Genomic DNA, 25,678 nt, shown 5'->3' on the forward strand with positions numbered 1-25,678 from the left:
TAGTTGCTTTAATTCGTAAGAATTCGCATTTAATAAGGAGGACGCTTTCGATTTTAATTATAAAAAGAAGCGGAAGGTAGATGCAAGGAAGAAACGCAGCGTAGATAAAAACGTAAGAGATTTTTTACGGCCGAGAAAGAAAGGAAGTATTATACTACTTTATAAGGCTTATGATCGAAGCTCTTACTTAGTAATGCGCTATTAATATTTAATATTTAAAATTAAAGATAATCCTAAATAGAAGCTAAGCGACTCTATGTAAAAGTTTATTAATAAGAATTTCGAAAAATATCCCGAAATTAGTAAAGAGGTTGAGAAGGTTAAGAATTAAATGCGAGACCGCTTTATTACTTCTATATAAATTATTACATTGTAATAATAAAGGAGACAAGAAATCGGTACTTACAATTTAATATTTTTCGTTAAATAAGGTGCTTTTAATACAAATAATAGTAAGAGTAATATTTATCTGCTTAAAAATTTTATAATCCTTAATTTTAGGACTTTTATTTATATTTTTAATAAAATTAATTATTTCTTATTGTTTCGAGTAGCGTCCTTAAAGGATTGTATTTAGGTTAGAAGTTTTTAAATACCTATTAAAGGTTTTAGGACTGTAAACGTAGAAATATAAGGAGAAAGAGGAATTTTAAGGTTACGATTAAAAGAAGTAGCTTTTTACTTTGATTTTATTATAAATTTTATATTATTACGCCTATTTTGAAAGTAAAGTTTTTATTAGGATTATAAACCCCCTAATAATTACCTCCGTTAATTAAACGGTTTACTCTTTTATTTCCTTTAAGAAATCTATTATTAAATAGTTTTCGAATATTTACTCCTTTCTTTTAACTACATTGCTTTCTTTATTTATTGAAATCGCTTTAATTCATTTACTGGCCGTCGTATATATAAAATGCCAGCGAAATTCTAATATAAGCGATTTAATTACTACAGTCCTTAAATTTTCGAATATTTATATAACGTCGAAGGCGCTAAGTTTAGAGGCCCTACTATTTATTAATATAATGCGTACGGTATTTTAAAAATTAAATAATAAATTAAATAAAAATTATGCGACCGAGGGTTTAGCTCGGGGGAATATTTCGCCGTTAATTTCTTTAATTATAAAGAAGGGAGAGGAAGTTTTAAATACGTTATATTTATTATTTATTAGTAAATTAAATTCGTTTAAAATATTTATATGGCGAATAAACGAATTAAATTTATTATTAAAAGGCTTTTTTCAATTATTAATATAATTAATTATTAGTATAATATTAAGGTTAAATATATCGAATGTAATAACGAATTTAATAATTAATACGTTAAGTATAAGGGGGACAGCAAAGTATAGCATAGATGCTAGGCCAAAATAGGACCGATAAGGTTTTATAAAAAGGAAAGGAAGAAAAGTCGAGCTACAAAGCGGAGCTGCAGACTACAGCCTTTTAAAGGGGGCTGTAGGTACGTATACGGCGCTATAAAGGCGCAACGCCATTGCGAGCTACAAGGTATAAGCTACAAGCAAGCAATCAAACTACAAAGCCTAATATAAACCTCTAAATAGTAGCCCGTTAATATTAGCCCCCTCCTCCCAATCCAGGTTATTCTAATAACAAAAACGACAACGTAATATTATATACAAATAGTAGGTATACTTTCCGTCTCTATATACTCTACCCGTCTAATCCAATTTAACCCGTTTATTCCGTAGCTATTACCTTATAACCCAACGTATAAAAAGGTTTCCTTCCTTCCTCTCTCCCTTTCTCTCTTCTTTTCCCTCCTTTATTACGAATTTAAACGCAACTAATAAATCCCCTACCCCTTCCCTTACGTACTATCTATCTAACTACAAAATAAATTTTCGTAATAAATCCTTCCGAAAATTAATAATATAAAAAATTCTTTGCTTAGTAATAAGCCTAATAATAGTAAGCCTCGGGTTCGTAACTTCAACCTACTATACTGGTAATTCCTATTCCCGTGCCCGCTACTACTACCTAACCCCAACCGTTCGTAATTCCAATCGTTCAACTTTTCGTGGCCCTAACTACTTATTCTTTCCCGGCCCCTAATATTTAACCTATTTACCTTTAATAATATAATTACTTCCCCGGCTTCGGCTATTCTAATTATACCTAATTATAATATAGCCTAAACTTGTACTTCGCGCAACCTAACCCCGCTCCTACTACCTCTAATATTCCTATTATAGCTACCGCTCCTACTAATTCTATTCTTCCTATTGGTTCTACCCTTCCTATCGGCCCTAATACCTTAATCGCTATTTCTATAATCGGTAATAATAAAAAAATTACTAAAAACCCCTCTAACTATTATCCCTTCTATCTACGCTAATACGCAAAAGAAATTTTCCAAACTGTAAATTCGGACTACGGCCACTAATTATAAACCGGCGGCGTCCTAATACTAACCCTACCTTTCTTAAAATTACAAATATATTAAAGCGGATTTTACCGTATATAGAAAGTATATAATTTATAAAGCCGAATTTAAAAAGGCTTATCTTCTTACCTTCGAACTAATTTAGAATATTTATTATAATCAGGAATCGTATAATTATCCGGGTTCCTAGGCTAAAGGTAATAATATTATTACTTGCAAGGATATAATTTCTATTAATAAAATATTCGAATATAATATTTATTTTATAGTTTGTAGCTATTTTAATGAATAAGCCCTCAACCGCCTATTAATAAACCTAAATATTACCGCTAGCCCTGCCTCTTTTTTTTAGCTCTAATACTATCGCCGGCCCCGCTGTTACGCCTACTCCTATTATTACTATTACGCTTACTCCCGCTATTCCTATATAACCTATTATTTCTATTATACCCTTTATCGCCTCTCTCTCCTATAGTTTTACTACTTTTAAAGAATTAAATTAAGTTTGGGACGACGTATTGTCTCTATAGGGTATTATAAATTCCCTACGTTTGTAAATAGTTAAACTCTAATCCTAAAAGGATTCTTTCTTTTAAAATCTTATTAAACCTACTGATAAGCGTAATTCCCTTAAGGGAGGCATTTAAAACCTTTTCGCCGCTACTAAATCGCTTCTATAATATAATATTCGTTCGGCCTTTCGTACTAACCCTATTTCATTTAATATTACCGCCCTTCCTAATTTTATTATAATTACGGCCGGCTCGTTCTTAGAACTGTAGATTCCTAATAGGGATGAAATAGACGCCGATTACCCTATTAAGTAGTCTCCTTTAAAGGAAGAGAAAATTCCGGAGGAGGGAAGTCTTATAACCAATCTTTCTAACTTAAATATAATAAAAAATAATAGTGAAGATTTACTTACTAAATAAATTACTTATATTCCTCTCTATTTTTATACTTTTATAAATTAATTTTTTATATAAGGGATTAGCCTCTATATATCCCTTTATTTCTTGGAAAAAAGGACTCTTTAGCCTTTCGTTATAATTAATTTCTCTTCTATTTACTAAAGCAAATACTTTTCTCGCGCTAATATTATTCTAAAAGTCTATTATTAGTATCTATAAACTTATATCGCTATTTAAATTCTTCTAACGCTAGAATCTCCAAGAAGTCTTCTAATAATTCCTATATTATCTCTCTAAAACCTTTCTACTTAATAAAGACCTTCCGAATTATAAACCCTCCCTTCTCTATAAATTTATTTATATAAAAGATTTAATTTACTTCCTACTCTTTCTTTCCATCGATAATAATAGTTAGGGGTTATAAATTTATAATCGATTAATTTAATAAGGAGTCTTCTACAGCCCTACGGAAAAAATCGACGTAGAAAACCTTATAAGCAACCGTTAATAAACCTTCGAATTTAATAATATAAGGAAAAAAGACTTTAAATATAATGTATTTAATATAAATAGTATCCAATTTTTTCTTAGGCCGTACAAAGTTATAATTCTTAAAATTAAATTAAACCTTATCCCTGACGTAGAACTATTCTATTAGGTATTTAAAGTGATTAGCGAATTTTCTTTTCTATTATACGGCTGTAACTATAGTAATTTAGTATATATTTAAGATTTACTATAGTTTTTCGACGAATTTGTAGGCCTTTTGCTCGAGAATAGAGGAAATAAGGAGGTCTCTAAAGGGTTCTTCTACCGTAGGGATAACCGGTCCAATTTTATACCTATAGGTTATAAAGAAGGGAATTATATTAATAAAAGTATTTATTCTATTATTAATCGCTAATTATACTATAGGGGTTTAACGATCCTAATCGTTCTATAAATAATTAATATAAACCTTAAAAAAGGCGTATACTTTTTATTTTATTCTTTCGAACCTACCGTTGGTTTAGGGATAATATACTGTATTAAGGAATTATTTTATATATATTAATTTATAAAAACGCCTCCAACATTTACCCGTCCAATTAATACTTTTATTGCTAATTATCGAATATAACCAACCGTAGTAACGGATAAAATATTAGAAGAATCGTTCTATATAAAAATTAATATCTATCGAAAATATAGGTTCTAAAATAATATTTTTGCTAAGTCGGTCTTTAATAATTTAAAAATAAATATTACCATTCGCTTCTAGGAAGTTAATAATAAAGTCTATCTATATAGCCTTAAATTATTATTCTAAAACTAATAGTATTTATAAAAGACCCCTTTTTATTTCTCTCTAAACCTTTATAAAACTACAAACGTAATAATTGCGTAGGAAACGCCGTATATAGAATCCGAAGAATAGTTAATAATATTCTTTTATAAAGGCAAAAATTATCCCTTCTCTTCTAAAATAGCCAAATACTAAAACTTTATATACTTATTAGATTAGAGCTATACGTAGGGCGTCGAATTATTAGTCCTATTCGATTATTACTAATATTATAACCTTTAAAGAGGCCGGGGCTCCCGGAATTTAGAGCCGCCCTTTATAGCGTAAACGCCCTAACCTATTTATGGAATAATTAATAATCTATACTTTCAATTAGAAAGAAGGTTCGAAGGAGCGGGAATTTTCTTTAATTACGCGTAGAACAACCTAATATATAGAATTTTAGTAAATTACCTAGTCCTAAAATTATTATGAATCCGAATTTTTAAAAATTTATATACCCCCTGCCGAAGAGATAGAAGAAATAAAAATTCGTATATATTTTTATAAAACTATTTAGGAAATAAACTATATATTTCGGGCTTCGAATCTTCTTTAAACGGCTAGTTCTAATCTCTATAGGATAGGGCGTCGGGGACTACAGTATTTTTACCTAAGCAGTAAATAAAGTTGAAATTAAAGTAGGAAAGTATTCTACCTAGCGGGCTTACTATTCGGAGAACTTATAATACTCTATAAAGTATTCTAAATTATAGTAATCTATTAATATAATAAAGGCTTTGCAATTTTAGAATTCTATAAACTACTCCTCGAAGTAAGAAATAATCGCCAATATTTCTTTATTATAAATAAAATAATTACGCTCGGCTATAGAGAGTTTCCGAAAATAGAAACCTATAGTATAATAGGTACTATCTTCTATTGCTTAAATAATAACTCCGTCTAAAATATAGCTACTATAATTAATTCTAAAAAAGTTATATAATTGGAATCGAATTCTATAAAAATAAATACGCGGGTAAAAAAGTATTTAAATATTTAAAAACTTAAATTGTATTCCTTTATCTACTTAAAAGCGACTCCTTTTTTTATAAATACTATTAATAGTATAACTACTTTCAAAAATTATAATATAAATATCTAATAATAGTTTATAAAATTAAAGAAACTACGTACATCTTTCTATAAAGTAAGAACGAACCATTCTAAAATTACCTTAATCTTCTCAGGGTCTACCTATACGCCTATACCCATATAGATAATAAACCTAAAATATTTAACCTTCTTAATTAAAAATTCGTATTTATTTAAGTCCAAATATAAATTATATTCTTTAAATCTCTCCAAAACTTATATAACCTTCTCTTTGTAATCTTTTTTAAAACACGAAGAATAAATAAAAATATTATCTATATAAATAAAATAAAAATTATTTAAAAATTCCAACAAAATAGAATTAATATACTATTAGAAAGAGGCCGGGGCCCTAAATAAACCGAAAGGGACTACTAATTATTTAAATAAATTATAATGTATATAGAAAACTATCTTCCCTTCTTTGAATACAATTATATAAATTTTATAGAAGGCCTATATAATATTAACCTTAATATATTATTTTACTCCTTTTAAAACTCTAAAGATTTTATAAATAAAAGGAAAAGGATAGCGGTCTATACGAATAATAATATTAAAAGCCCTATAATTATAATAAAAACGCAAACCGCTGCCAAATTTACGTATAAATAAGACGGAGGCTCCAACCTCCGAACTATTTATATAAATATATCCTTTTTTTAAAAGGTCTTTAAATATTTTCTTTAAGACTAAAAACCCTTTTCGAAATATACTATATAAAGGACCGAAAGGGAACGGGAAATTTTAACCGTCTAAACCCTTCTTAAAACAAATCCTATAATCGACGCCGAATTTATTAAAATTAAATTTATCAATTTCATCCTTTATTTATAAGGGTAAGAAATAGTAGAAATATTTAAGGATTTTCGAACGGAATTAAATTTCTATATAAACTTTCTTAGAGGTTAAAACTTTCTCAATACCTTTTAAACTAATTATAAAAATATAATTTTTTATTATAACCCTACTATATTCTTTACGTACGCATTTAATAATTCCTATAAAAGTAATTACTATAATATATATTACTAACTTAACTTCTTTAATAAATAGGGTATCTTCCTTCTCTTTCCCTCCAATATAAAGAATCTAATTACTTATTATTCTTATATAGAAGCGCTTCTTATAAAGAACTAAATAAGCCCTATATATAACCAAGTATAATTTCCCTAAAATTAAAGGATATTCGAATTTTAAAACGATATAAGCTACTATCAATTTAATACAACTATTTACTTCTATTATAAGCTAAGCAAAGTTCTTAATAGAGGCACCTTCTATAATTATAAACGTACCTTTAATTTAATATATAAAGATAGGGATTATAAGGATTTTAAAATTTTATACGACCTTTTTACTAATTATAGTATAATATTAGTAACCTTCGTTAACGAAAACGTAGAATAAATTATAACTATTAATAATAAATAGAATTAAAATTAATTTAATTTCCAATTTATTTTCTAATTTAAAATCTTCTACCTTATTACTTAATACTTCTAAGGACTCCAATACCCGACTATACACTAAAATCATTCTTTTCCTTAACCCTCTAAGACTAATTCGTACTAATTATTTTCGTCCTCTAATATAAGGGAGGCTACAACCGTTTTAATTATATTAATACCGATTCTATTATTTAAATTTACTATAAGGAAGTATAGGTAGCACATAGTATAATAATTAAAAGTACTATACTTTATATAAAAATTATTCTCCTAACGCTTCTAACGTTTTTTGTTAAAGACCTATTTAATACAACGGGTAAGGCTGTTACCTTTACCTCCGCAACCGCCGCTACGTCTACGGGCGAGGCCGGCTATAATCCTACCTATAAATATATTAATATCGCTATTAGTATCCTTCGTACCCGGCTTAGTAGAGGTAAGGCTAGAACCGTTAATATTATTATTCTATAGAATAGCGGTTTAAGTATATAAAACTTAGAGGGTAATAGAAAACTAATTAGAAGAAATATAATTATAATCCTAATTCTTTCCTTTATTCTATTAATAATTATTCTATTATTTAAGGAATTTAAACCCTTTGGTACGCTTATAGCGAATAGTATTAATTTAAAATACCTTAATATAATTATCGTATTCGTCGGGGAAGGTAATCGTAAAAATAGCGTCTATAAATTTAATATTAAGGGCGTTATACAAAATACCTAACTTAGACTTATCGTTCTATGTAACGCTTCTAACCTTAAAGAATTCGTCCTCCTAATTAACATAGAAGGAAGAAAAAGTCTAGCCATTATACTATTTTATAGTGTACAACTGGGCGAAGGCTATATTATGGAAGTAGTAAGCGCTAAAAAAGCAATTAATCTATCCTAATCAGAATTAGGGGTCTATATCATTATTGATAGTATATATAATTTAGAATCCCTCTAATTTCTTTCTCTTATTATCGGGGAAAGTATTAAAAATTTCGATCTAAATAGCATCTTTATTTACGTAGAAGCCCGCTTTATTATTAATATTATACGTTTTAACGAATAAAATATAATAAAATAAGAAGGTTAATTATTAACTATCCTAAATAAATAGGACTAAAAGTTTCTATATACGTATATATCCGTTATTACCATTATTGTTACTAATTATAGAGCTAACGCTAGTTACAACCGGGGAAAAATTGAAATTAGGTTTTAAGACTGGAGAATAGCTCGAAGTAAAATTCGTAACTATAAAACGAAGGACTCGTATAAAGTCCAAATTATTAATATTAAAAGTATTAGTAATAGCTGTAATAAAGCCGGTCGTTATCTTCTCCAAGTTATATTTAAGAGTAATAATAATAATTCTTGTAGTTCCTATAGGATTTTCTATAGAGCCCGAAGGGGTATCCTAAAAAAAGGAGGTAAATACTATTTCTTCGTCGATATTTATAAGCAATCCGAATTTAACTATTCTAATAAACTAATATTTAATATCGCTGCGTACTAAGCTATAGGCTCTATTTAAATAAAAAGAAATAGAACCTAATATAAGGGGGATAATAGAATATAGTATAAATGCTAGGCCAAAATAGGATCAATAAGGTTCTATAAAGAGAAAAGGGAGAAAAGTCGGGCTGTAAAGCGGAACTACAAACTACGGCCTTTTAAAGGGGGTTACAAGTATGTATACAGCGCTATAAAGGCGCAGCGCCATCGCAAACTACAAGGTATAAGCTACAGGCAGGGAGTTAGGCTGTAGAGCCTAATATAAACCTCTAGGCGGTAGCCCTGTGACATTAGGGATAAATTAATTATACGCTTTATTATTTTCGAACATTTAGTATTTAATACTTAAATTTAAAATAGTAGTATTAAGCGTTTAGGGGGTATAATTAAAGAAAAGGCGCGTATAATAACGAATAGTATAAATTTCTTTTATAACTTCTAGCCCTAAATTATTTCCGTTGCAGTCTACTTTATTAACCGATTGCTTAAGTATTTTTATAATTAAAAGTTACTATACGAAAGATTTTATACTTTTATCGCTTATTATAAGGGGGTATAAATTAAACCCCACAAGTTTAATTTAACTTTTTATATATTTATGGTTATAAAGTATATATAATAACGGGTATTATATAAAAGAAAAAGTAACGGTTTGAAAAGTTTTAATTAAAAGCCTAGATTAGATTCCTAATCAGCTATACTACCTCCTCTATTTATTAAATTTAAAATCCGCAAATTAATTATCTTATTCATACCTCTAATATACTTTTTAACGAAGATTTAATTTATTTAAGGAACCTTAATAATTTTAAAAAAGGATTGAGGCTAATTAGTAATAAGATTACCGATTTAAATAATTGAATTAATTAACCGTTTTAATTATTTATACAATATTTCGAACCCTTTAATACGATTTAAGATATAGAAGATAACGGTCTTACCTCTCTTTTATTATTATTCTTTAATATCAAACTTTAAAAAGATAATAACGAGACTATTTCGAAATTAATAGAGCCTACCATTTAGAGTAAAATATTTATTAATTTTATATTCGGGTACCCTACCTTATTAAGTACGTTATTAACCTCTCTTATTATTAGGCTTATAACTAATCTATTAAAGCCTATTTCTTTCCTAACCTTTAAATTATAAAAAGCTGCGTTTAATATTAGGAGATTCGTTCAATTAGTAGGATAACGGTAGGGTAAGATAATTATAAAGGTAAAAATTAACTACTTAATTTCTAAGGGTAGTAAATTAGATTCTATTAAACGTTAAAACCTTCCCTTAATCCTAAAAATTTATTACGATTTCGAATATTATAATTTAGGTAATTTCTTTAGGTAAGTAGAGAAAATATATTTTAATAGTTATAAAGAAATAAAGTTATAGGTTAAAATAAATAAGGATATCCTCCGTATTAAAAGTTTTTAGATCTTCGATTATATATAGGTATATATATATAAGTTTAATAAGTATAGTCGGTTATTAAAGGTAAAAGTGCGCTTTGTAATTAGAGGAGATTAGTAATATAATTACGGTAAAGAGACGTATGCTTTTACATTAGTTAGTTATTTATTTCGATTAATTATTGTATACGCTATTAAATTTAATTTTAAATTTATTTAATATAACATAGTAAATATTTTCGTTAATACCTACTTTAATGAGGAGATTTATATACGTATACCCTTTAATTATTAAAAGTATAGTACTATTTTTAAATTTTTTAAGGCTCTCTATAGTCTCCGACGTATTCTCTTATTATAGTAGCAAGAATTTAACAATACCTTCGAAAGCTTAGGGTTTAAATTATTATTCAAAAACCCGTACATCCTTAAATATAATAGAATCTTAATTTTCTATTACGTTAATAATATCGTCTTCGCTTTTAATAAATTATAGTATGATAAAGCTATTCAGGTTACGAAGAAGTTAGAAGAAAAGTATAAATTTATTAGCAGTAAGGATTTTTAATAGTTCTTAAGAATTAAAATTATTCGAAATCGAAAAGTAAATTATATTTAATTATTTTAACGGGAATATATTGATAAAATTATTAAATTAATTAAAAACTCCTATACTTTCGCTTTAATTCTAATAAATAACGAAGAATTTATATTTTATAATAGCGTAGTTTCTTTTGATAAAATTCGGGATTATTAGGTTGTTATTAGCTCTATAATATATACTACCATAATTACCCAGCCTAATATCCCTTTCACCGCTAGCCAATTAATTCACTACAATTACAATCCTAATCCTTAGTATCATAAGGCTATTAATAAAGTCCTATATTATTTTTAATTCTACCCTAATTTGTCCTTTTATTACAGTATATTAACGAAATTAGAAATTACTTTAGATATATTGTACGTAAATAATTCGCTAAATCAACAGAATCTATATAGTTTTACCATTAAACTTTTTAATAGTTTGGTTTATTGGGGTACTACTAAATAAAAGACGATATTTACTTTAATAATAAAAGTAGAGTTGTTATCGATTTGAAACGTTGCTAAGGAGGTTATTACTATTATACGTTTGTATAAGGAGATTAATATTCCTTTCGATAAGGATATACTTATAATCGGGTATAATAATATATAGACGATCCGTATACTAATTGTCGAGGTAGCGAAGTTAATAATTAAATTGAAATATATTAATATTTATTGTTATTAATTAAGGTAGGAGATTATAGAGGGAAGGATTTAAGTTGAGTATTTGAAGATAAAGAAGATACTAATTAACGGTTTAACAAAAGCTTTGGGATAATTGGAATATAAAAAGTTCTAGAAATTAATAGGAATAACGAATATACTAGTTCGTAAGGAAATAGAGATAAATAAGAAGATTCCAGATAATAGTTTGGAGGATATTTATAATTTAGCTAGAGAAATTAACGTGCTAGAAGAAAGATTTTATAAATAATTTTATTTTTACCTTATTTAAAAGGTTTGTAAGTAAGAGGGTGTATTAGAGTAGAGGGTGAATTTTTGGGATTCTGGCTATATTTTATATAGGTTAGTTGCTTAGCCCCCTAATATTACCTGATTTCTGGGCATATCTGGGTTACCCTAGCACCCCCCCCATACTTTCTGGGGAGACGGCTCGAGTCAGTCACACACACTCTTCAATTAATCAATTCTGCACGGTCATATCTGATAATGTCGGAGCTCCAATTTTGCTTGTTTGGCGCAGTGGTGCCAATCTGACAATTAACAGTCTGATTTGCGTTTGAGGGGGTGTGGGTTCGAATCACGCTCGAGGCAGAACTTTTCGCCCATTCAAGCTCGTTCCTACACTTGCATTGCGCAGCACACTCGCCTGTAGATGAGTCCCAGAGACCTGTACGCAGGGAAAAGTATCCTGGTTAATCCAGCTTTCCGTGAGAATCGCGGTGCAGCTGAGGGGGTGTGTCAGAATTATAGGTTGGCCGATTGAGCCACTACTCCGACAATGTCGGAGCTCCAATTTTGCTTGTTTGGCGCAGTGGTGCCAATCTGACACCTTTGAATGTGCCATTCGCGTCCAGAAAAGATTTCAAAAATCCCAGCCGACCCTGATGCAGAGCCTCCTTACCTAGCCAATGAAACAAATCATTACGGCTTTTTGCAGCAGATATTCCGAGCTCTTTCGCAAGCGAGGCCGAGAACGTCGCCGGCCACCTGCCTTATCTGGAGACCCAAGCGGGGTTGAGAATCAGATGTCAGAAGTTGCACATTGTCACTAACAGCTGTAGGTGAGTCTTAGCAGCAAGGATGTTAGCACATGGACATATCATTCTCGATACCCAATGCCACCTCTTGTAACACAGCAGGAGAGCTGCTTTAGATTAACGAGCCAAGCCCAGGGCGGCTAGGGCCATCACTTATATCTTCTCCACTTGGTAGCATGAGGTGGTCGGTCCTCTCTCTCAGCTTCCCAACTCACCATCTTTTGAGTGAGATATCTCTTTACGCATTGCAGCAACATCACGTCGCCTTCATTCACGCTACTGTACGGATTGCAGCGTTGCCTGGATGACAGCTGTGCAGTGGAATTGGGAAGAGGCTGAATGACGTGCAGTCATCTGGCATCTGGCAGCGACGAACACATCTTCCCCGCAACTCCAATTGATTTGCAGACTACGTCACAGTTTCCCACCTTGCACTTACTCACCCGTCCTTGCTTCGAAACACGTTTGTGAGCTACACCCGACACCATTCTCTTGACCTAGAAACCACCCGTCGAATATATCACCCGTCATCATCTCGACTTGCGGGCAATCAGCTGCACATATACGGTGCATCGCGCTCGCCCAAAGGTGCTACATCCTACGCATTCGCTGTCCTGCTCGAGTCAATGACAACGCCCGGACTCCGTGATAACAAAACCTCATCCGATTCACTACCCGCCAAAGCTCCGAACATGGCCACAGTAACTTCTACCCAGACCGAGGCGACCCCCGCCATGTCGCCGTCCACTCCCGATATTCGTCCAATCCGCCGGGCCGTAACCGTCGACGAAGGGTCCCAGCAAGCCCAACTTCGCCGCCGCACCATCAACCCTCAGTCCACCCCAGAGACCCCGTTCGGACAATTTAGGAGACGCAGCTCAACCTTCTCGGACTACAGTTTGGATGCCGCAAGAAGGAATCTTCAACATGAGATTCTAAACCCGGCCAGCTTCGCTTCCGATGAGCAAGGACCTTCAGAATCCTCCACGATGCCTTTGGCATTTGCGCTACTGCCAGCCGTCGCAGGCATGTTTCACCACAAGGGAAGCGACTTCATCACCGATATCATCATGATTGTTCTCGCCGCTGTATTTCTCCATTGGTCCCTCACAGTACCTTGGTGAGCTTTTGTTTGTTTCCTCGTATGGCGGTCTTTACTTACACGGTAGCACAGGAACATGTACAAGTCTGCCCAACAAGTCCGCATAGAAAACGAGCAAATCGCCGAATCAGCCCTCGACGAAGATGGAGCATCACCTACGGTAACACCTCTCCAAACACCATCGGCCGAGGTCCAAGAACCACGTACACCGATCGAAAGCAAGCACACCACATCTTCAAGCGAGGAAGACGCTAGACTAAATATTCCGGAGATACCTATCGCCCAGCAACACAAACACCACAGTTCTCGCCACGCCCGCCGCGTTCAGAAAGCCCTTGGCGAGCTCTACACAATCGAATCGCTCGCCCTGGTACTGTGCTTTGTCTCTCCGTTGATGATGGCCTATTTACTTCAGATCATGCGCAACCAGTTCAAGTCAGAGGGCGGGCTCGTCTCTGACTTTTCCTTGACGCTTTACATCCTTGCAGCCGAAGTCCGGCCTTTCTCGCACCTCATCAAGCTCATTCAAGCGCGCACGCTACATCTCCAGCGCATCGTCCACAAAAACCCATATTCCGAGTCGGCCGTAGCTCCGACCAAGTTGCAGGAGATTCTGGAGCGGCTTAACGAGCTGGAACAACGTGCTACGGGCTCAAAGCCATCGAATTCCGACAACAATGGACAAAGCGACGGCTCGGAAGGAGGCCAGGATCAGCAGAACCTGAACCCCAAAGTCCGCGACGGGATGGTGCGTGAGGTTCGCAACACGATTCAGCCGGATTTGGACGCGCTCAACCGTGCAGTCAGACGCTATGAGAAAAAGGCTACTGTTCTGGCTTACCAGACAGAGGCAAGGTTGGGCGCGCTAGATGGCAGGCTGAACGATGCCATTGCGTTGGCGGCCGCTGCGGCCAAGGCTGGAGGCACTGGTGCCAGACCACACGGGAACAACAGCCGTGCAAATGGTGCTACGGGCTCTAATATCGGGTTCAGTATGCTCGGCATGCTTGCAAAGGCGCTGGATACCATTGTCTGGGCGGCGGTTATGCCCTTCCAGGCTTTGTTGGGTTTCGTTGTCTTGTTCCCGTTGAGGGCAGTGGCAGGCTTCCTGAAGGGTGTAACTGGGGGAAGCAGTAGGAGCCGGGTTGCCTCTGGTAAGGTTAGTGGCACCGGTAACTTGGGTGGCGCGAGGAAAGGGATGAATGGAAACGGATTTGCGACTGGACCAGGGAATTCCACAGGATACCCTCCATACGCTGGCGGTGGCGCTGAGTATGGCTACTCAGCGAGTGGTAGGAGAACGACATCGGGAAGTGGGAGCGGGGCGCGGTATTCGAGGAGATAAGCGAAGATTGATGACTGTAACGAAGGGATGAGCAAAAATTATGTCGGGTGGTTGGTTCAATAACCATGGTATGGCCCTTATGACATGAACGATACCTACGCTTTTTCTGTTGTTACAACGTACATACTCTGTGTTCCTTTTTGGTCATGCTTCTCATAACTTGTTCGGTTCAGCGCGAGAAAGCATAAAGCATTTGGCGAAGATGCCAAAACAAAACCTCCAAAAGCCGCATTATGATTACAGAATAGACGATACCTTTGACATCTCTTACTACAATGTTGCGCCACTCTACGCTGGACCCAAATGCTCCGCGGCCACCACTCACCGCAAGTACGCCACTCATATCTCTCTTAACGACCATGGCTTTTGGGATATCGGGATACGAACCCCCTCACGGTGAAGAAGCCAAAGAAACAGTCCATGTTCATGTAACGTGACCGATGAGGAAGGTGAGCTTCAATATTCTGCTTCCAGTGTCTCAAAACGTGGACGGGAGTCCGGTAGTCCGGCGGCAGCCCAGCGGTGCGTAGTCGAAGGGGTCGTCAAGAACCCACAATCCATATGTACCGAGCTGTCGGGCTCGGCGATTTCGGTATTTGATCCAAAATCACACAAGTTACACCAGACGGCTGGTTGCAGAGGGAAACCTGGGGTTCGGCACGCCGCATGTGTAATGAGGTGGTCGGTAAATCCTGCCGAAAGGAGGTTGGGATATGGGAAGGATATGTTAATGGCGATGTATGGAAAGGAAGGCAAAAGGCAAAAGGGTTGGGTAAGCTAGGATGGGAGGTAATATACACTCTGCAGCCGCTTATTGAAGGTGAAGAACAAGGTGAGAAGATGGTGAAGAGAGGCGCTGAGTCCTGTTTGAGACAAAAAGTGCCCGCGTGCGTGTAATGTGTCTAGCCTTTTCGCTTTTTCCGAAAGCTGTTTTTAGATATGGAACTGGGAGGTGCCTGGGAGTGAGGGTTCGTAGAGAAGGCCCGGGGGTTGTTGGTGACGACGGACGGGAAGAAGCGAGGGTATCGTGAATGCTTTTTGGGGATATAGCTGTGTGAATAAGCAATAGGTTTAAACTCTTAAGCACACTGTGATTTTCAACTCAATCTGATGATGAAAGAAAGATACGTGGGATGATCACCACCCACATTGGAGTCGTTCGAGATGAAGACGACACGACTGGAGGTGGAGTGCCCGAGATGGTATTGTAAAAGATGGGGCTGCAGCCAAGGCCCGCCCCGAGCCTCCACCAGGTCCGCATCTCCAATTGGGATGAGCCCCCCACCCGACCCAAGTCGCGCTAAAGCGGTGGGTTCAACAGGGATTTTAGTTCCAGCCCACACGTGCAAACTAACAACCCATGTCGCTAACCTCTATTTGGGTCTCAGCAAGCAAATGTGTGACATCACACACACCTCTTTGCGGCTGCCAAAAGAAAGCTGACAAGGTGGCATCGAGATCGAAATGAGAGGGGAGCTGGAGAGCTGGGGAAGCTGCAATTGGGAAGCTTGCCGTTCACCGGTTTCCCCTTTCCCGTCCGGAGGCTTTAATTCAGGAGGTTGGAGATATGAAAATGGTGTGGTGTGGTGAGGTGGGATGCCCTGAGGCGTCGTCACGGCCCGAGGGGTTCCCGCGTTCACGCCCTGTCGTCAATGTCCCCCATCCCGTCTTCAAACAACTTGGTGTTTTCCAGCCTTTCTCAATGGGTTTTGGGGTTGCTTGCTGGCATCTTGGTAGCCAATAGATCTGGGAGACCAAGATGCATTGATAAGACTCCTTCTCCTTCTCTTTGGCCCATCGCAGATTTTGATGTTCTGACAACAGGTTTCGGGCATGCATCCAAGGAGGAAATGTCTGTATTGGGGATGGAGGCAGAAGCGGAAGCAGGTCCCAAAGGCGTAGGTTCCACTTGGGTTTGGTTCGGACTCGATAACCAAAGTCAAACTTGAGATGATCTGCTCTTGCTTTGTTTTGATTGTCCCAGCCATCTGGGATTCGGACAATGGAAAGTGCGTTCGTCGGTGCATCTTGAACAAACGAACAACGGGAAGGAAGCTCCTCCAAAGCACAGAAGGCTCGGACCACGCGGTTGGAGGATGTGAAACTGTCAATTTGCGGGACGGGTTTGAACGTCGCATCAACATCTTTTCCGTACATCAGGCTCTTCCCGGCCTGCTTGCCTCCTCCTCGACCAACTTCTCCTGCGTCTCCTGCAGCATTTTCTAGTGTCATGCACCTTGGCCTTCATGATGCAGAATGGATACACACCTCTCCTTCAAGATTGGCTGGCCGGCTTTTGGTTGTCAAGCTGTCTCGGTAGTCGGGACGCTTGACTGGCATCCACGGGCGGAGAACCGAAAGAGACACCATGCCCAGAGGCGCTGCGGCGTCTCCAAGAGCAGGGATTTCGTACCCTTGGCAAGTAAGAATTGGATCATGGCGCCTCGATTCCCGGCATCCACCCAGTTTCCCGTCCTGGAAGACATGGCAGCATGGGTCCCAAGCTGGACCGCTCTCCCGGAGACAACAGAGCAGAGCTCCCAATACCTATGACACGGCAAGCCACCGTCACGTCTTCCACCGTGGCATACACATTGCCTCTCTGCTCAATGGTGATGGCCCAACATGGAGCTCTTCTTCGTCAGTCCTCCCCTTCAAAGAGCCTTACACGACGGGGGATAACAAGTCGTGTTACTGACGGTACCCATGTCATTACATGTTACTTAAACCGGTATACTTCTGCCTTCGCTATGATCTCGATCCAGGTTTTGACTATCGTTTGATCGGCCCCATTCAACCCCCTCCCATATCTCCCAGGCCAGTATCCTCCATCTGCTTGTGGGTACCCGGTTCTCATTTTTTCACACTATCATATCTTGTTTTGTTCTTGCCCATTGTTGCTTCCCTTGGCTTTCATCCACTGATAAGTCAGCCATGCCACTGGGTCGGATGGGATAGACTACCTGTGGAAGTCCCCAGGCTACATTCCTCCTCACTTGTCATAGACTCAAGCCGTCTCAGTGCGGTGCCGTCGACGAAGGCAGCAGAATGAGGGCCTCGACCTTGGTTAATGTGAGGCACTTGTTGTGCCTCTACCTCTTCTTCACTCTCACACTAGGAGGGTTGATCAGACCAGAAAAAAGGCAACAGTCAAAGATATCGACTACAGTCTCCCCAACTCAGGTCCCTACCAGTGCCATCGAAATCACCATAAATACGCCAACGTCAACATCAGTGATTCAAAGCTCATCGAAGAGTTCTATACTAGTCACTGCTACCGAGACTACCAATAGTTCTTCCGTTTTCCAAGGTATGTGATTATGTTGCCCAGGTGTTAGACGAGGCAACAGCTTACCGACTTTCAGTTACAATACCCCATGGCCAACTTCCCATCCAGCCGAGAATCACTCCTGGCTGGGCAGTTTCTGGCGCCATACTCATCGTGACAGGTATCGTCTGCGGTCTGGTCGGGATCCAGAAAAGATGGCTCCACACATTCCTTACCACCGGCTTCCTCGCCAGCTTAGGAACCACTGTTTTGATCCTGTACGTAGCTGATCCCCAAGTCAGTGACGCGGTCCAGGGAGCTTATGTCGTGGCTGCGGGCTGTACTGGCATGATAGTTGGCGGCCTAGCCATCATATTCCAGGACTTGGCCGAAGGTCTAGCCTGCCTGCTCGCTGGCTTTTGTTTCAGTATGTGGTTGCTTACTCTCAGGTCGGGAGCTCTAATTCAACACAGCGGCGGCAAGGTAGCTTTCATCATCCTGCTATCCTTGGCTGGCTTTTGCTTATACTTCACTCGCTGGACGCGCACCTACGGCCTTATCGCCTCCATCTCCTTTTCGGGTGCCACTGCTGCGGTTTTGGGTATCGATTGCTTTGCCCGTGCGGGTTTGAAGGAGTTCTGGGCATACATCTGGGACCTAAACGATGATATCTTTCCCCTCGGCACAGTCACGTACCCGTTGACCCGCGGAATTCGCGCCGAAATAGCAGCTATCATGGTTATCTTTGCTGCTGGGATGGTCTCACAGCTTAAACTATGGCGTCTGGTCAGAAACCGACGGGAATCAGAATTCACAGATCATGAAAGGAACTTGGAGGCAGAGGACGAGAAAACTGCACGGCAGCTGGAAGAGGCAAGAGCTCGCGATCTCCGAGAGTGGGAACGGAAGTACGGAGATGGGAAAATCAGACAGGTACCTCCATCGGAAGATTCGGGCCTCGGTGATATGGACAGCGAAAAGCGAGTGCTGCGACACAGTCAACAAAGCATATCGGCAGTTACGACGACCCGCTCCCGCTCCCGCTCAACGACAGGAACAGACTCAGGCACCAGCAAGTATGAGTACGCAGTTGAAAGGGCAGCAACACCCTCATCCTTGGCCCAGGCTACCGCGGCTGCAATGGCTTGCTCTCCAACTCGCAACCTCAAAGGTGCCATCAAGGCTTCGGATGACGGAATTTCAAGCGAGTCCAACACCGATATTGGAAGTCCCACAATCGACGAAAAGGAGGTTGAAGTCCGGGTGAGTGAAGCTGGCATTGATGGGCCACCCGTCGCCGTTGACGACGATGAGGGAAATGGGCTTGGACAAACAGCACAGCACCGGTCGACCACGGTGATCAGAAGACTTTCGAACAGCTCGGCTAAGCTCTTTCGAAATCTGTCACATAAACCTGCACACCGCGAAGCCGAAAGGAATCAACAGGCTGGTGAGAGTCGTGAAGGAGGGGTTGCGGCGACTTGGAAAGTACGAAACGACACGGATTCTGTCGCGGTAAACTTGGATGATTTGGGCTTTGTCAGTGATGATGATGAAAATGAAGATGACCAGGTGGAGGAGAGTAAGGTTCCTGGCTTTGAGAATCAGAGCAATGAAGACGCAGGCAAACGGATTGAACCGATGGCCGAACCGACAGAGGAAGTGACGGATAAGACATTGTCTGAGGTTCAAAGCCATGAGCAAGGTCACCCCCAAGCCCAACAGGAATCAGGCACCCCATCAACAAGCAAAGGATATGCTCTTATGTTCAATGAGCCGTATGAGTATAAGGGAGACAAGGAGAAGGATCAACCAATCCCGACGAACGTACCTGCGTCCGTGGGAGGATCAGAAGTGAGATCAAGCGGAACGCCCAAGTCAGATGAGTCCTCAGGTAACAGCCTCCTCAAGGATAATATTGCGCAGGAGCTTTCGCCAATCGCTTTGTACTACCGGACAAACGAATGGGCAAAGCACCTGGACGCTGCAGACTTGCCTGAGGAGCCCGTGACGCCTCAACCTATCGACGATCCTAAGGAGACGGACTCGAACCTTCCAAGCGAAAAACCAGCGCCGCTCTATCTCGTCGGTCTTCAACAGACAGCCACGAATGCTAGCGTGCCTCGAGCCATCCCCAGAACGACAAGCTTGGTGATAGACTACCTTGCTCAACAACGGGGTATACATCGCAGCAGCTCCAGGTCTCCGGATGGCATATATCATGGTCCGGACCTTATACCAAAGCCGGAACCTGTGGCGGCAACAAGGGCTTCTCCCTACCGGTCTGCTTCCGAAACTTTGAAAGGACTTACATCAAGACTGTTTACCGAAACTATCACTGAGGAGGGAGGTGTTCAGAGCCATCGACGTGGTACAGAACAAGTATCAAGAGAAAGCCATCAAACATCACGCCCCGTTCCTCCAGAGGCATCAGCGTTGCTATCTGCGATTGATCCTTACGGCCCTTCTCCTGCCCAAGGAGTATCTCGACACCGGACACCGTCGACATTAATCGATACACGCGAGGTTCTTCTCCGCAGCAAATCCCACGGACCTCTTTTCAACGCACCAGCAATGGAGGTCGTCTACAACGGAACGCCTGCTGCACAACCGCACTTGGTACAGGACAGTAGCTGTAGTCCGCCGATCGATATCGACGACATTCCCCTTTCACAACGCCGCAAAATCATTCGACAAAGCAGCCTAGCCTACGAATCCAAGAACAACCGATCACGAGATATACTCCGAGATCCGAGCCCAAACTCGAAGCTCAACCCCCAATCCAGGAATCCTTCCGCCCCTACCTCTCCCCAGCCGGCCCGACAAGCTAGTAATTCATCGTCGACATCCGATGCCGTCCGCCAAGCGAAACTCGCCAACTTCCGCAAAAGTGTCGCCGCTGACTTGCGGGCCTCATCGAGTCGCAATGCACTGAACAACATCGCCACTCCTATAATACCCCCATCATCATCATCATCACCACTACAACAACCAACCACCGTCTACGATCCTTATACTTTCGGTCATCAAGTCGGTGTCATGACACAAACACAACCACAACAGCAACAAATCCATCCAGGACTAGGCAGAAGGGTCTCAACACAGCGAAACACCTACGGGTATGGACAACAACAGCAGCAGCAACAAGATCCAACATCAACAGGGGCAGCAATAGAGATCCAGCAAAGACGAAGCAGCGGACAGCCACAGATACAAGTGGCACAAGCGCATCGAGCGCATCGAGCGCATAGGGACGCGATGAGGAGGTTGCAGGCTGGTGCCAAGGCGGATTGATCGAGATGTTTAGTTATTAATGCTGGTGGCAATGCTAGAGATAATGATAATGAAGAGTGTCCGGTGCTCAAGGGGGCTCAAGGGGGCACGCACTGGACGGTCGGTTGAGCGATATGCAAAACATTTGGGGAAGGAATAAGAACAGGACAACAGGACATACAAAGCTGTGGTCATCAGCAGATCTATTTTGTGCATATACATACATATTATCGCTGTTTTTAGGAAAGGGGGAAGGAAGGAGAAGGGCTTGGTTTGGTTGCTTGGTGGCTTGGTGGGTTGGTGGTTTGTGTTGTGGGAGTCGGAAGTCAGAGCCAGGGGCAGGAAGTTCAGGACATACGGCTTGGTTAGGTATGGTTATTGCCGCTCGAACTAATTCCATTCATCTGTTCGATCAAAGACAAGAGATCTCGTGGCGTCTTTGACTCTTGTGTACACCTGTTTACAGAGGAGAATTCGTCGCGCACCATGTATCTAGCATATGCAGGATTACATCGATGCTTTGACTGTGAAAACTTTGTGCAAAAACCGAGTTGACTTTGAACAGGACAGGTTGCAATCAATTTTTCATTTTACTTGCATTCTTTCCGCACTTTCCCTCTGACCTGGAGTGCTTGCACTACGGTGGTGGCGGCGGCAGCGGTGGTGTTAGGGAACCTCGAGGCGTAAGTAAATGCGTGCCTTGGCACTTGGCACCGACAATAAGAAAGCTAGTTGGACACCCTATTAATAACTGTGAATTGGACCGGTAGCTCAGGGGTAGAGCGTTCGGCTGCAGTCCGAACGGTCACGCGTTCAAATCGCGTTCAGTCCTCAATCCTCCCAGTTGCATTTTTTTTTCGTTGCTTTGTCTTTTGCTGTTATTTTCGTTGTAATGCGGCCTAGGCTTTTTTTTTTTTTTGCCCTCGTTTTTTGATTGCCTTTCTGGTCTGGGTGATAAGAAGCACCAGAGGGATACACATCTATGGTAGGAAATATGTACAACGGATTGCATTCCTGTCAAGGTGTTTCCAACTGTACAAAATGAAGTTTTAGTCAATTCATCCATAGAATTTTGCTTTAGAAGAACCCTCATTTTGTCTTCAATGCAATCCAATTCATAACATCGTTACTCCAGAATACCATGACCGCTCCGAGGTTTGCGCGCCGAAACCAAAAAAAAAAAAAAAAAAAAGCCCCCTAATAGTATATACAAGAACCAGAAAAACTCCCGCCTCCCCAGAATACAGGCCCGCACCAACAGTTTGTTCAGCTTCCCTTACTTCTTCTCTTAGTTGGGAATGACTCCGGTCTTGGCCCACTCCCGAAGCACGTTCTTCTGGATCTTGCCCGTGCTAGTCTTGGGCAACTCCTTGACAATCTCCACCTCCCTCGGCACCATGAACTTGCTGATGCTGCTGTTATGCTTGGCCCAGTCGATGACGTCCTGGCCCGTCAAGCTGGTCTCATGACCTTCCTTGAGGGTGATGTAGGCCTTGGGCCGCTCGCCCCAGTGGGAGTCGGGAACGGCAACGACGCCGGCCTCGAGGATGTCGGGGTGCTCGGCAAGCATGGCCTCGAGAGCTACGGAGGAGATGTTCTCGCCGCCTGTTATTTCAAGGTTAGTTCATATTTTTTTTTTGTAAAAGAAGACAGGGGCAAGGGGTAATTAGGGAAACTAAGTAGGTAACTCACCAGAGATGATAATGTCCTTTGCGCGATCCTGAATATGGATGCTTCCATCAGCATGCCAAACAGCCAAGTCGCCCGTGTGTAGCACGCCACCGGCAAACAGCTTCCTCGTCGCTTCGGGGTCCTTGTAGTAACCCTTGCAGCAGATGTTGCCGGTGAAACAGATCTCGCCAACCTCTTGGCCGTTCTTCTCCACGTCGATCAACACTCCTTCGGGCTGGTCGGGCTTGATGATGCGAGCTGGCAAGCTGGTGATAAAGCCATGTCCCTGCCGAGCCATCTTGGCGTACTTCTCATGAGGAGGAAGGTTATCCCACGAAGGAAGGATATAACCCCTCGTAATTGGGCCATAGGTCTCGGTAAGGCCATACACATGCACAGGGAAGAGGTTCAGGCTTGTCATCTGCTCGAACAGATGGGGGGTCGGGGGCGAGGCGGCGACAGTGACGCGAACGGGCTTGGGAAGAACCTCGGCCTCCTTGGCAGTGCAGAGGAGGGTGTTGACGGTGGGCGCGGCGCAGAAGTGTGTCACGCCTTCCTCCTTCAGCAGCTTCCAGATCAAGGGGTAGTCAATCTTGCGCAGGCACACATGGGTACCACGTACGGCACAGACGGCCCAAGGGAACATCCAGCCCATAGCGTGGAACATGGGGAGCGTCCAGAGGTACTTGGAACGGCCATCGGCAACGTTGAGTCCGGACTCGATTGCATTGGCGAGCGTGGCGAGATAGGCACCGCGGTGGGTGTAGACGCAGCCCTTGGGCTTGGAGGTGGTGCCGGAGGTGAAGGGGATGGCGATCATGTCGTCCTCGTTGGCGACGGTCTGGTTCTGGAGATCGGCCCAGCCCTTGCTGCCGGTAGCCCTATCGTAATTGAGACCCTCCATTACTGCCTCGTCGAAGGGGCCGCAAAGCGCACCTTCTGTGGCATCAGTGTCCTGTACATGGTGTCAGCGGTTTCTTCTTCTGGCTAATAATCGTCCCCAAAAGGCTACTTACAACATCAATAATAACGGGAACACCAGGGTGCACTTTCTTGTACGAGTCGAGAAGATGGGCGTACTCGGCATCGGCGATAATGGAATCCACCTCTGCGAACTCGAAAATGTAGGTAATATCCTCGGGCTTCAGGCGGATGTTGACAGGCACCATGACACCGCCAGCCGCTACGATACCATAAATGGACTCGAGGAAGGCCGGGGTGTTTGGAGCCAGGATGCCAACGCGCTTGTAGCCATGCTTGCGTAGGTAGTAGGCGAGACCGCGAGCACGATCGGCGAACTCAATGTAGGAACGCCTGAGTGTCTTGCCGTTGGCGGTGATGTGAAAGATGGCCTCAGCTTCAGGCTCAATGGCAGCAGCCCGTTCAAGGAAGACGGTGGGCGTTAGGTTGTGGATGTGATGTGCTGGTTGTCCATGAGGAAGTAGGTGGTTCAGGACGTTCCTGAGTCTGGATGGCGCACCGGACATGATGAAGTTGTGTGTGGTTGGCTGATGGGTGGTGAACAGAAGTAGTGTAGTAAATCGTCAAGTCGTCGACGCTGGAATGTTCTTCCTCCAAGACAATACGCTGGGCGTGTGGTGTAAGGACTGGAAACCAAACAAGTAGAACAAGACAAAGGGTATAATGATATCAGCTATCGTGAACTCAAAACTGGACGGGTAGAGAAAGCAAGCCGCTGTCCAAAACACTCGGAGCAAAAGCTGGGGCTGAATTAGTCGGGGATGACGGGAGTGATGGAAGTGAAAAACAGACAGAGAGAAACAACAAACAACAAATCAGGAGGTGTCGATATCTATAGACACACGGAGGACCAAGACAGATTTATAATTTACAAGGATCACAAGGCAGAGCCTCCTCACATCTGGGGAATGACGAGCAGGGGATACAGGGGAATTCGGTAAACGGGGTAACGGTGTTGGGCCTTGCTGAATCTAGGTATTTCCAGCTGTCCGGACTCCATCACATCCAAGATCCTCGGGCCAAACCAGCCAATCCCCGGGGCGGAGGCTGTCGGTGGACGTTCCAGTATCGACATTGGCGGAGTTGTCTTGGGTTTGTACGGGGTGACAACGGGGTTGCCAACGGGGCTCATCGGCCGCGCTCGAGATGGGGTACACTCCGCAATCTGTCAGCACGGCAGCAGGCACGGCAAGATGGGGATCCCCTCTCCCCGCGTCAAGCGTCCGTCAGGGGTCGTCCAAGCAAACCCCAAGCAGCCCGGCCAGGAACACCTGCGCGATCGACTCGGTGCATCACCGCGCTCTTGGCCGCTTTCGGAAGTCGGGACATCCACCTTTCTGAGAACCGATGTCGCACCAGCAGAGAAGCCGAAGCTGACCGAACAAGAGTTGGCGTTGTTGTTCTCCAGGTGAGTTGTTGATGACAGTTCGACACTGCGCTGCTTGACTGGAGTCTTCTGCTTCTGCCTTGCCCGCCAGTCTCAAAAAGGTCAAGGATGACATGTCAACCCCAGATTCGGCCCAACTGCCAAGACGGGAATAACACACAATTCTGGGGTCGGCATGGAAGATAAGGATAAAGCAGGGCGTCAGGTGACTGTAGTGGCTCGTGCGCATTGC

General features: G+C 41.1%; 3 protein-coding genes and 1 non-coding gene across 4 annotated transcripts; 3 read left to right on the forward strand and 1 right to left on the reverse strand.

Annotated features, from left to right (window-relative positions):
* Positions 1-12,886: 12,886 nt before the first annotated feature.
* Positions 12,887-14,967, forward strand: B0H65DRAFT_261222 (uncharacterized protein). The gene is made up of 2 exons (XM_062822615.1): positions 12,887-13,539; positions 13,594-14,967. The coding sequence occupies exons 1-2, from the start codon at positions 13,046-13,048 to the stop codon at positions 14,864-14,866; spliced, it is 1,767 nt and encodes a 588-aa protein (XP_062679434.1). The 5' UTR covers positions 12,887-13,045; the 3' UTR covers positions 14,867-14,967.
* Positions 14,968-17,739: 2,772 nt separating this feature from the next.
* Positions 17,740-21,462, forward strand: B0H65DRAFT_261255 (uncharacterized protein). The gene is made up of 2 exons (XM_062822616.1): positions 17,740-18,176; positions 18,232-21,462. Exons 1-2 carry the CDS (start codon positions 17,915-17,917, stop codon positions 21,426-21,428), a joined length of 3,459 nt encoding a protein of 1,152 aa, XP_062679435.1. The 5' UTR covers positions 17,740-17,914; the 3' UTR covers positions 21,429-21,462.
* Positions 21,463-22,167: 705 nt separating this feature from the next.
* Positions 22,168-22,239, forward strand: B0H65DRAFT_t348. The gene has a single exon. It is a non-coding gene; the product is annotated as a tRNA-Cys (tRNA).
* Positions 22,240-22,597: 358 nt separating this feature from the next.
* On the reverse strand, positions 22,598-24,759 carry B0H65DRAFT_261286 (uncharacterized protein). The gene is made up of 3 exons (XM_062822617.1): positions 24,095-24,759; positions 23,100-24,033; positions 22,598-23,012 (listed from the first exon to the last, which is right to left on the reverse strand). The coding sequence occupies exons 1-3, from the start codon at positions 24,563-24,565 to the stop codon at positions 22,696-22,698; spliced, it is 1,722 nt and encodes a 573-aa protein (XP_062679436.1). The 5' UTR covers positions 24,566-24,759; the 3' UTR covers positions 22,598-22,695.
* Between the last annotated feature and the right edge of the window lie 919 nt (positions 24,760-25,678).

The sequence above is a fragment of the Neurospora tetraspora genome (genome assembly GCF_033439725.1).
Source record: "Neurospora tetraspora strain CBS 560.94 chromosome Unknown B0H65scaffold_6, whole genome shotgun sequence".
NCBI lineage: Eukaryota > Fungi > Ascomycota > Sordariomycetes > Sordariales > Sordariaceae > Neurospora > Neurospora tetraspora.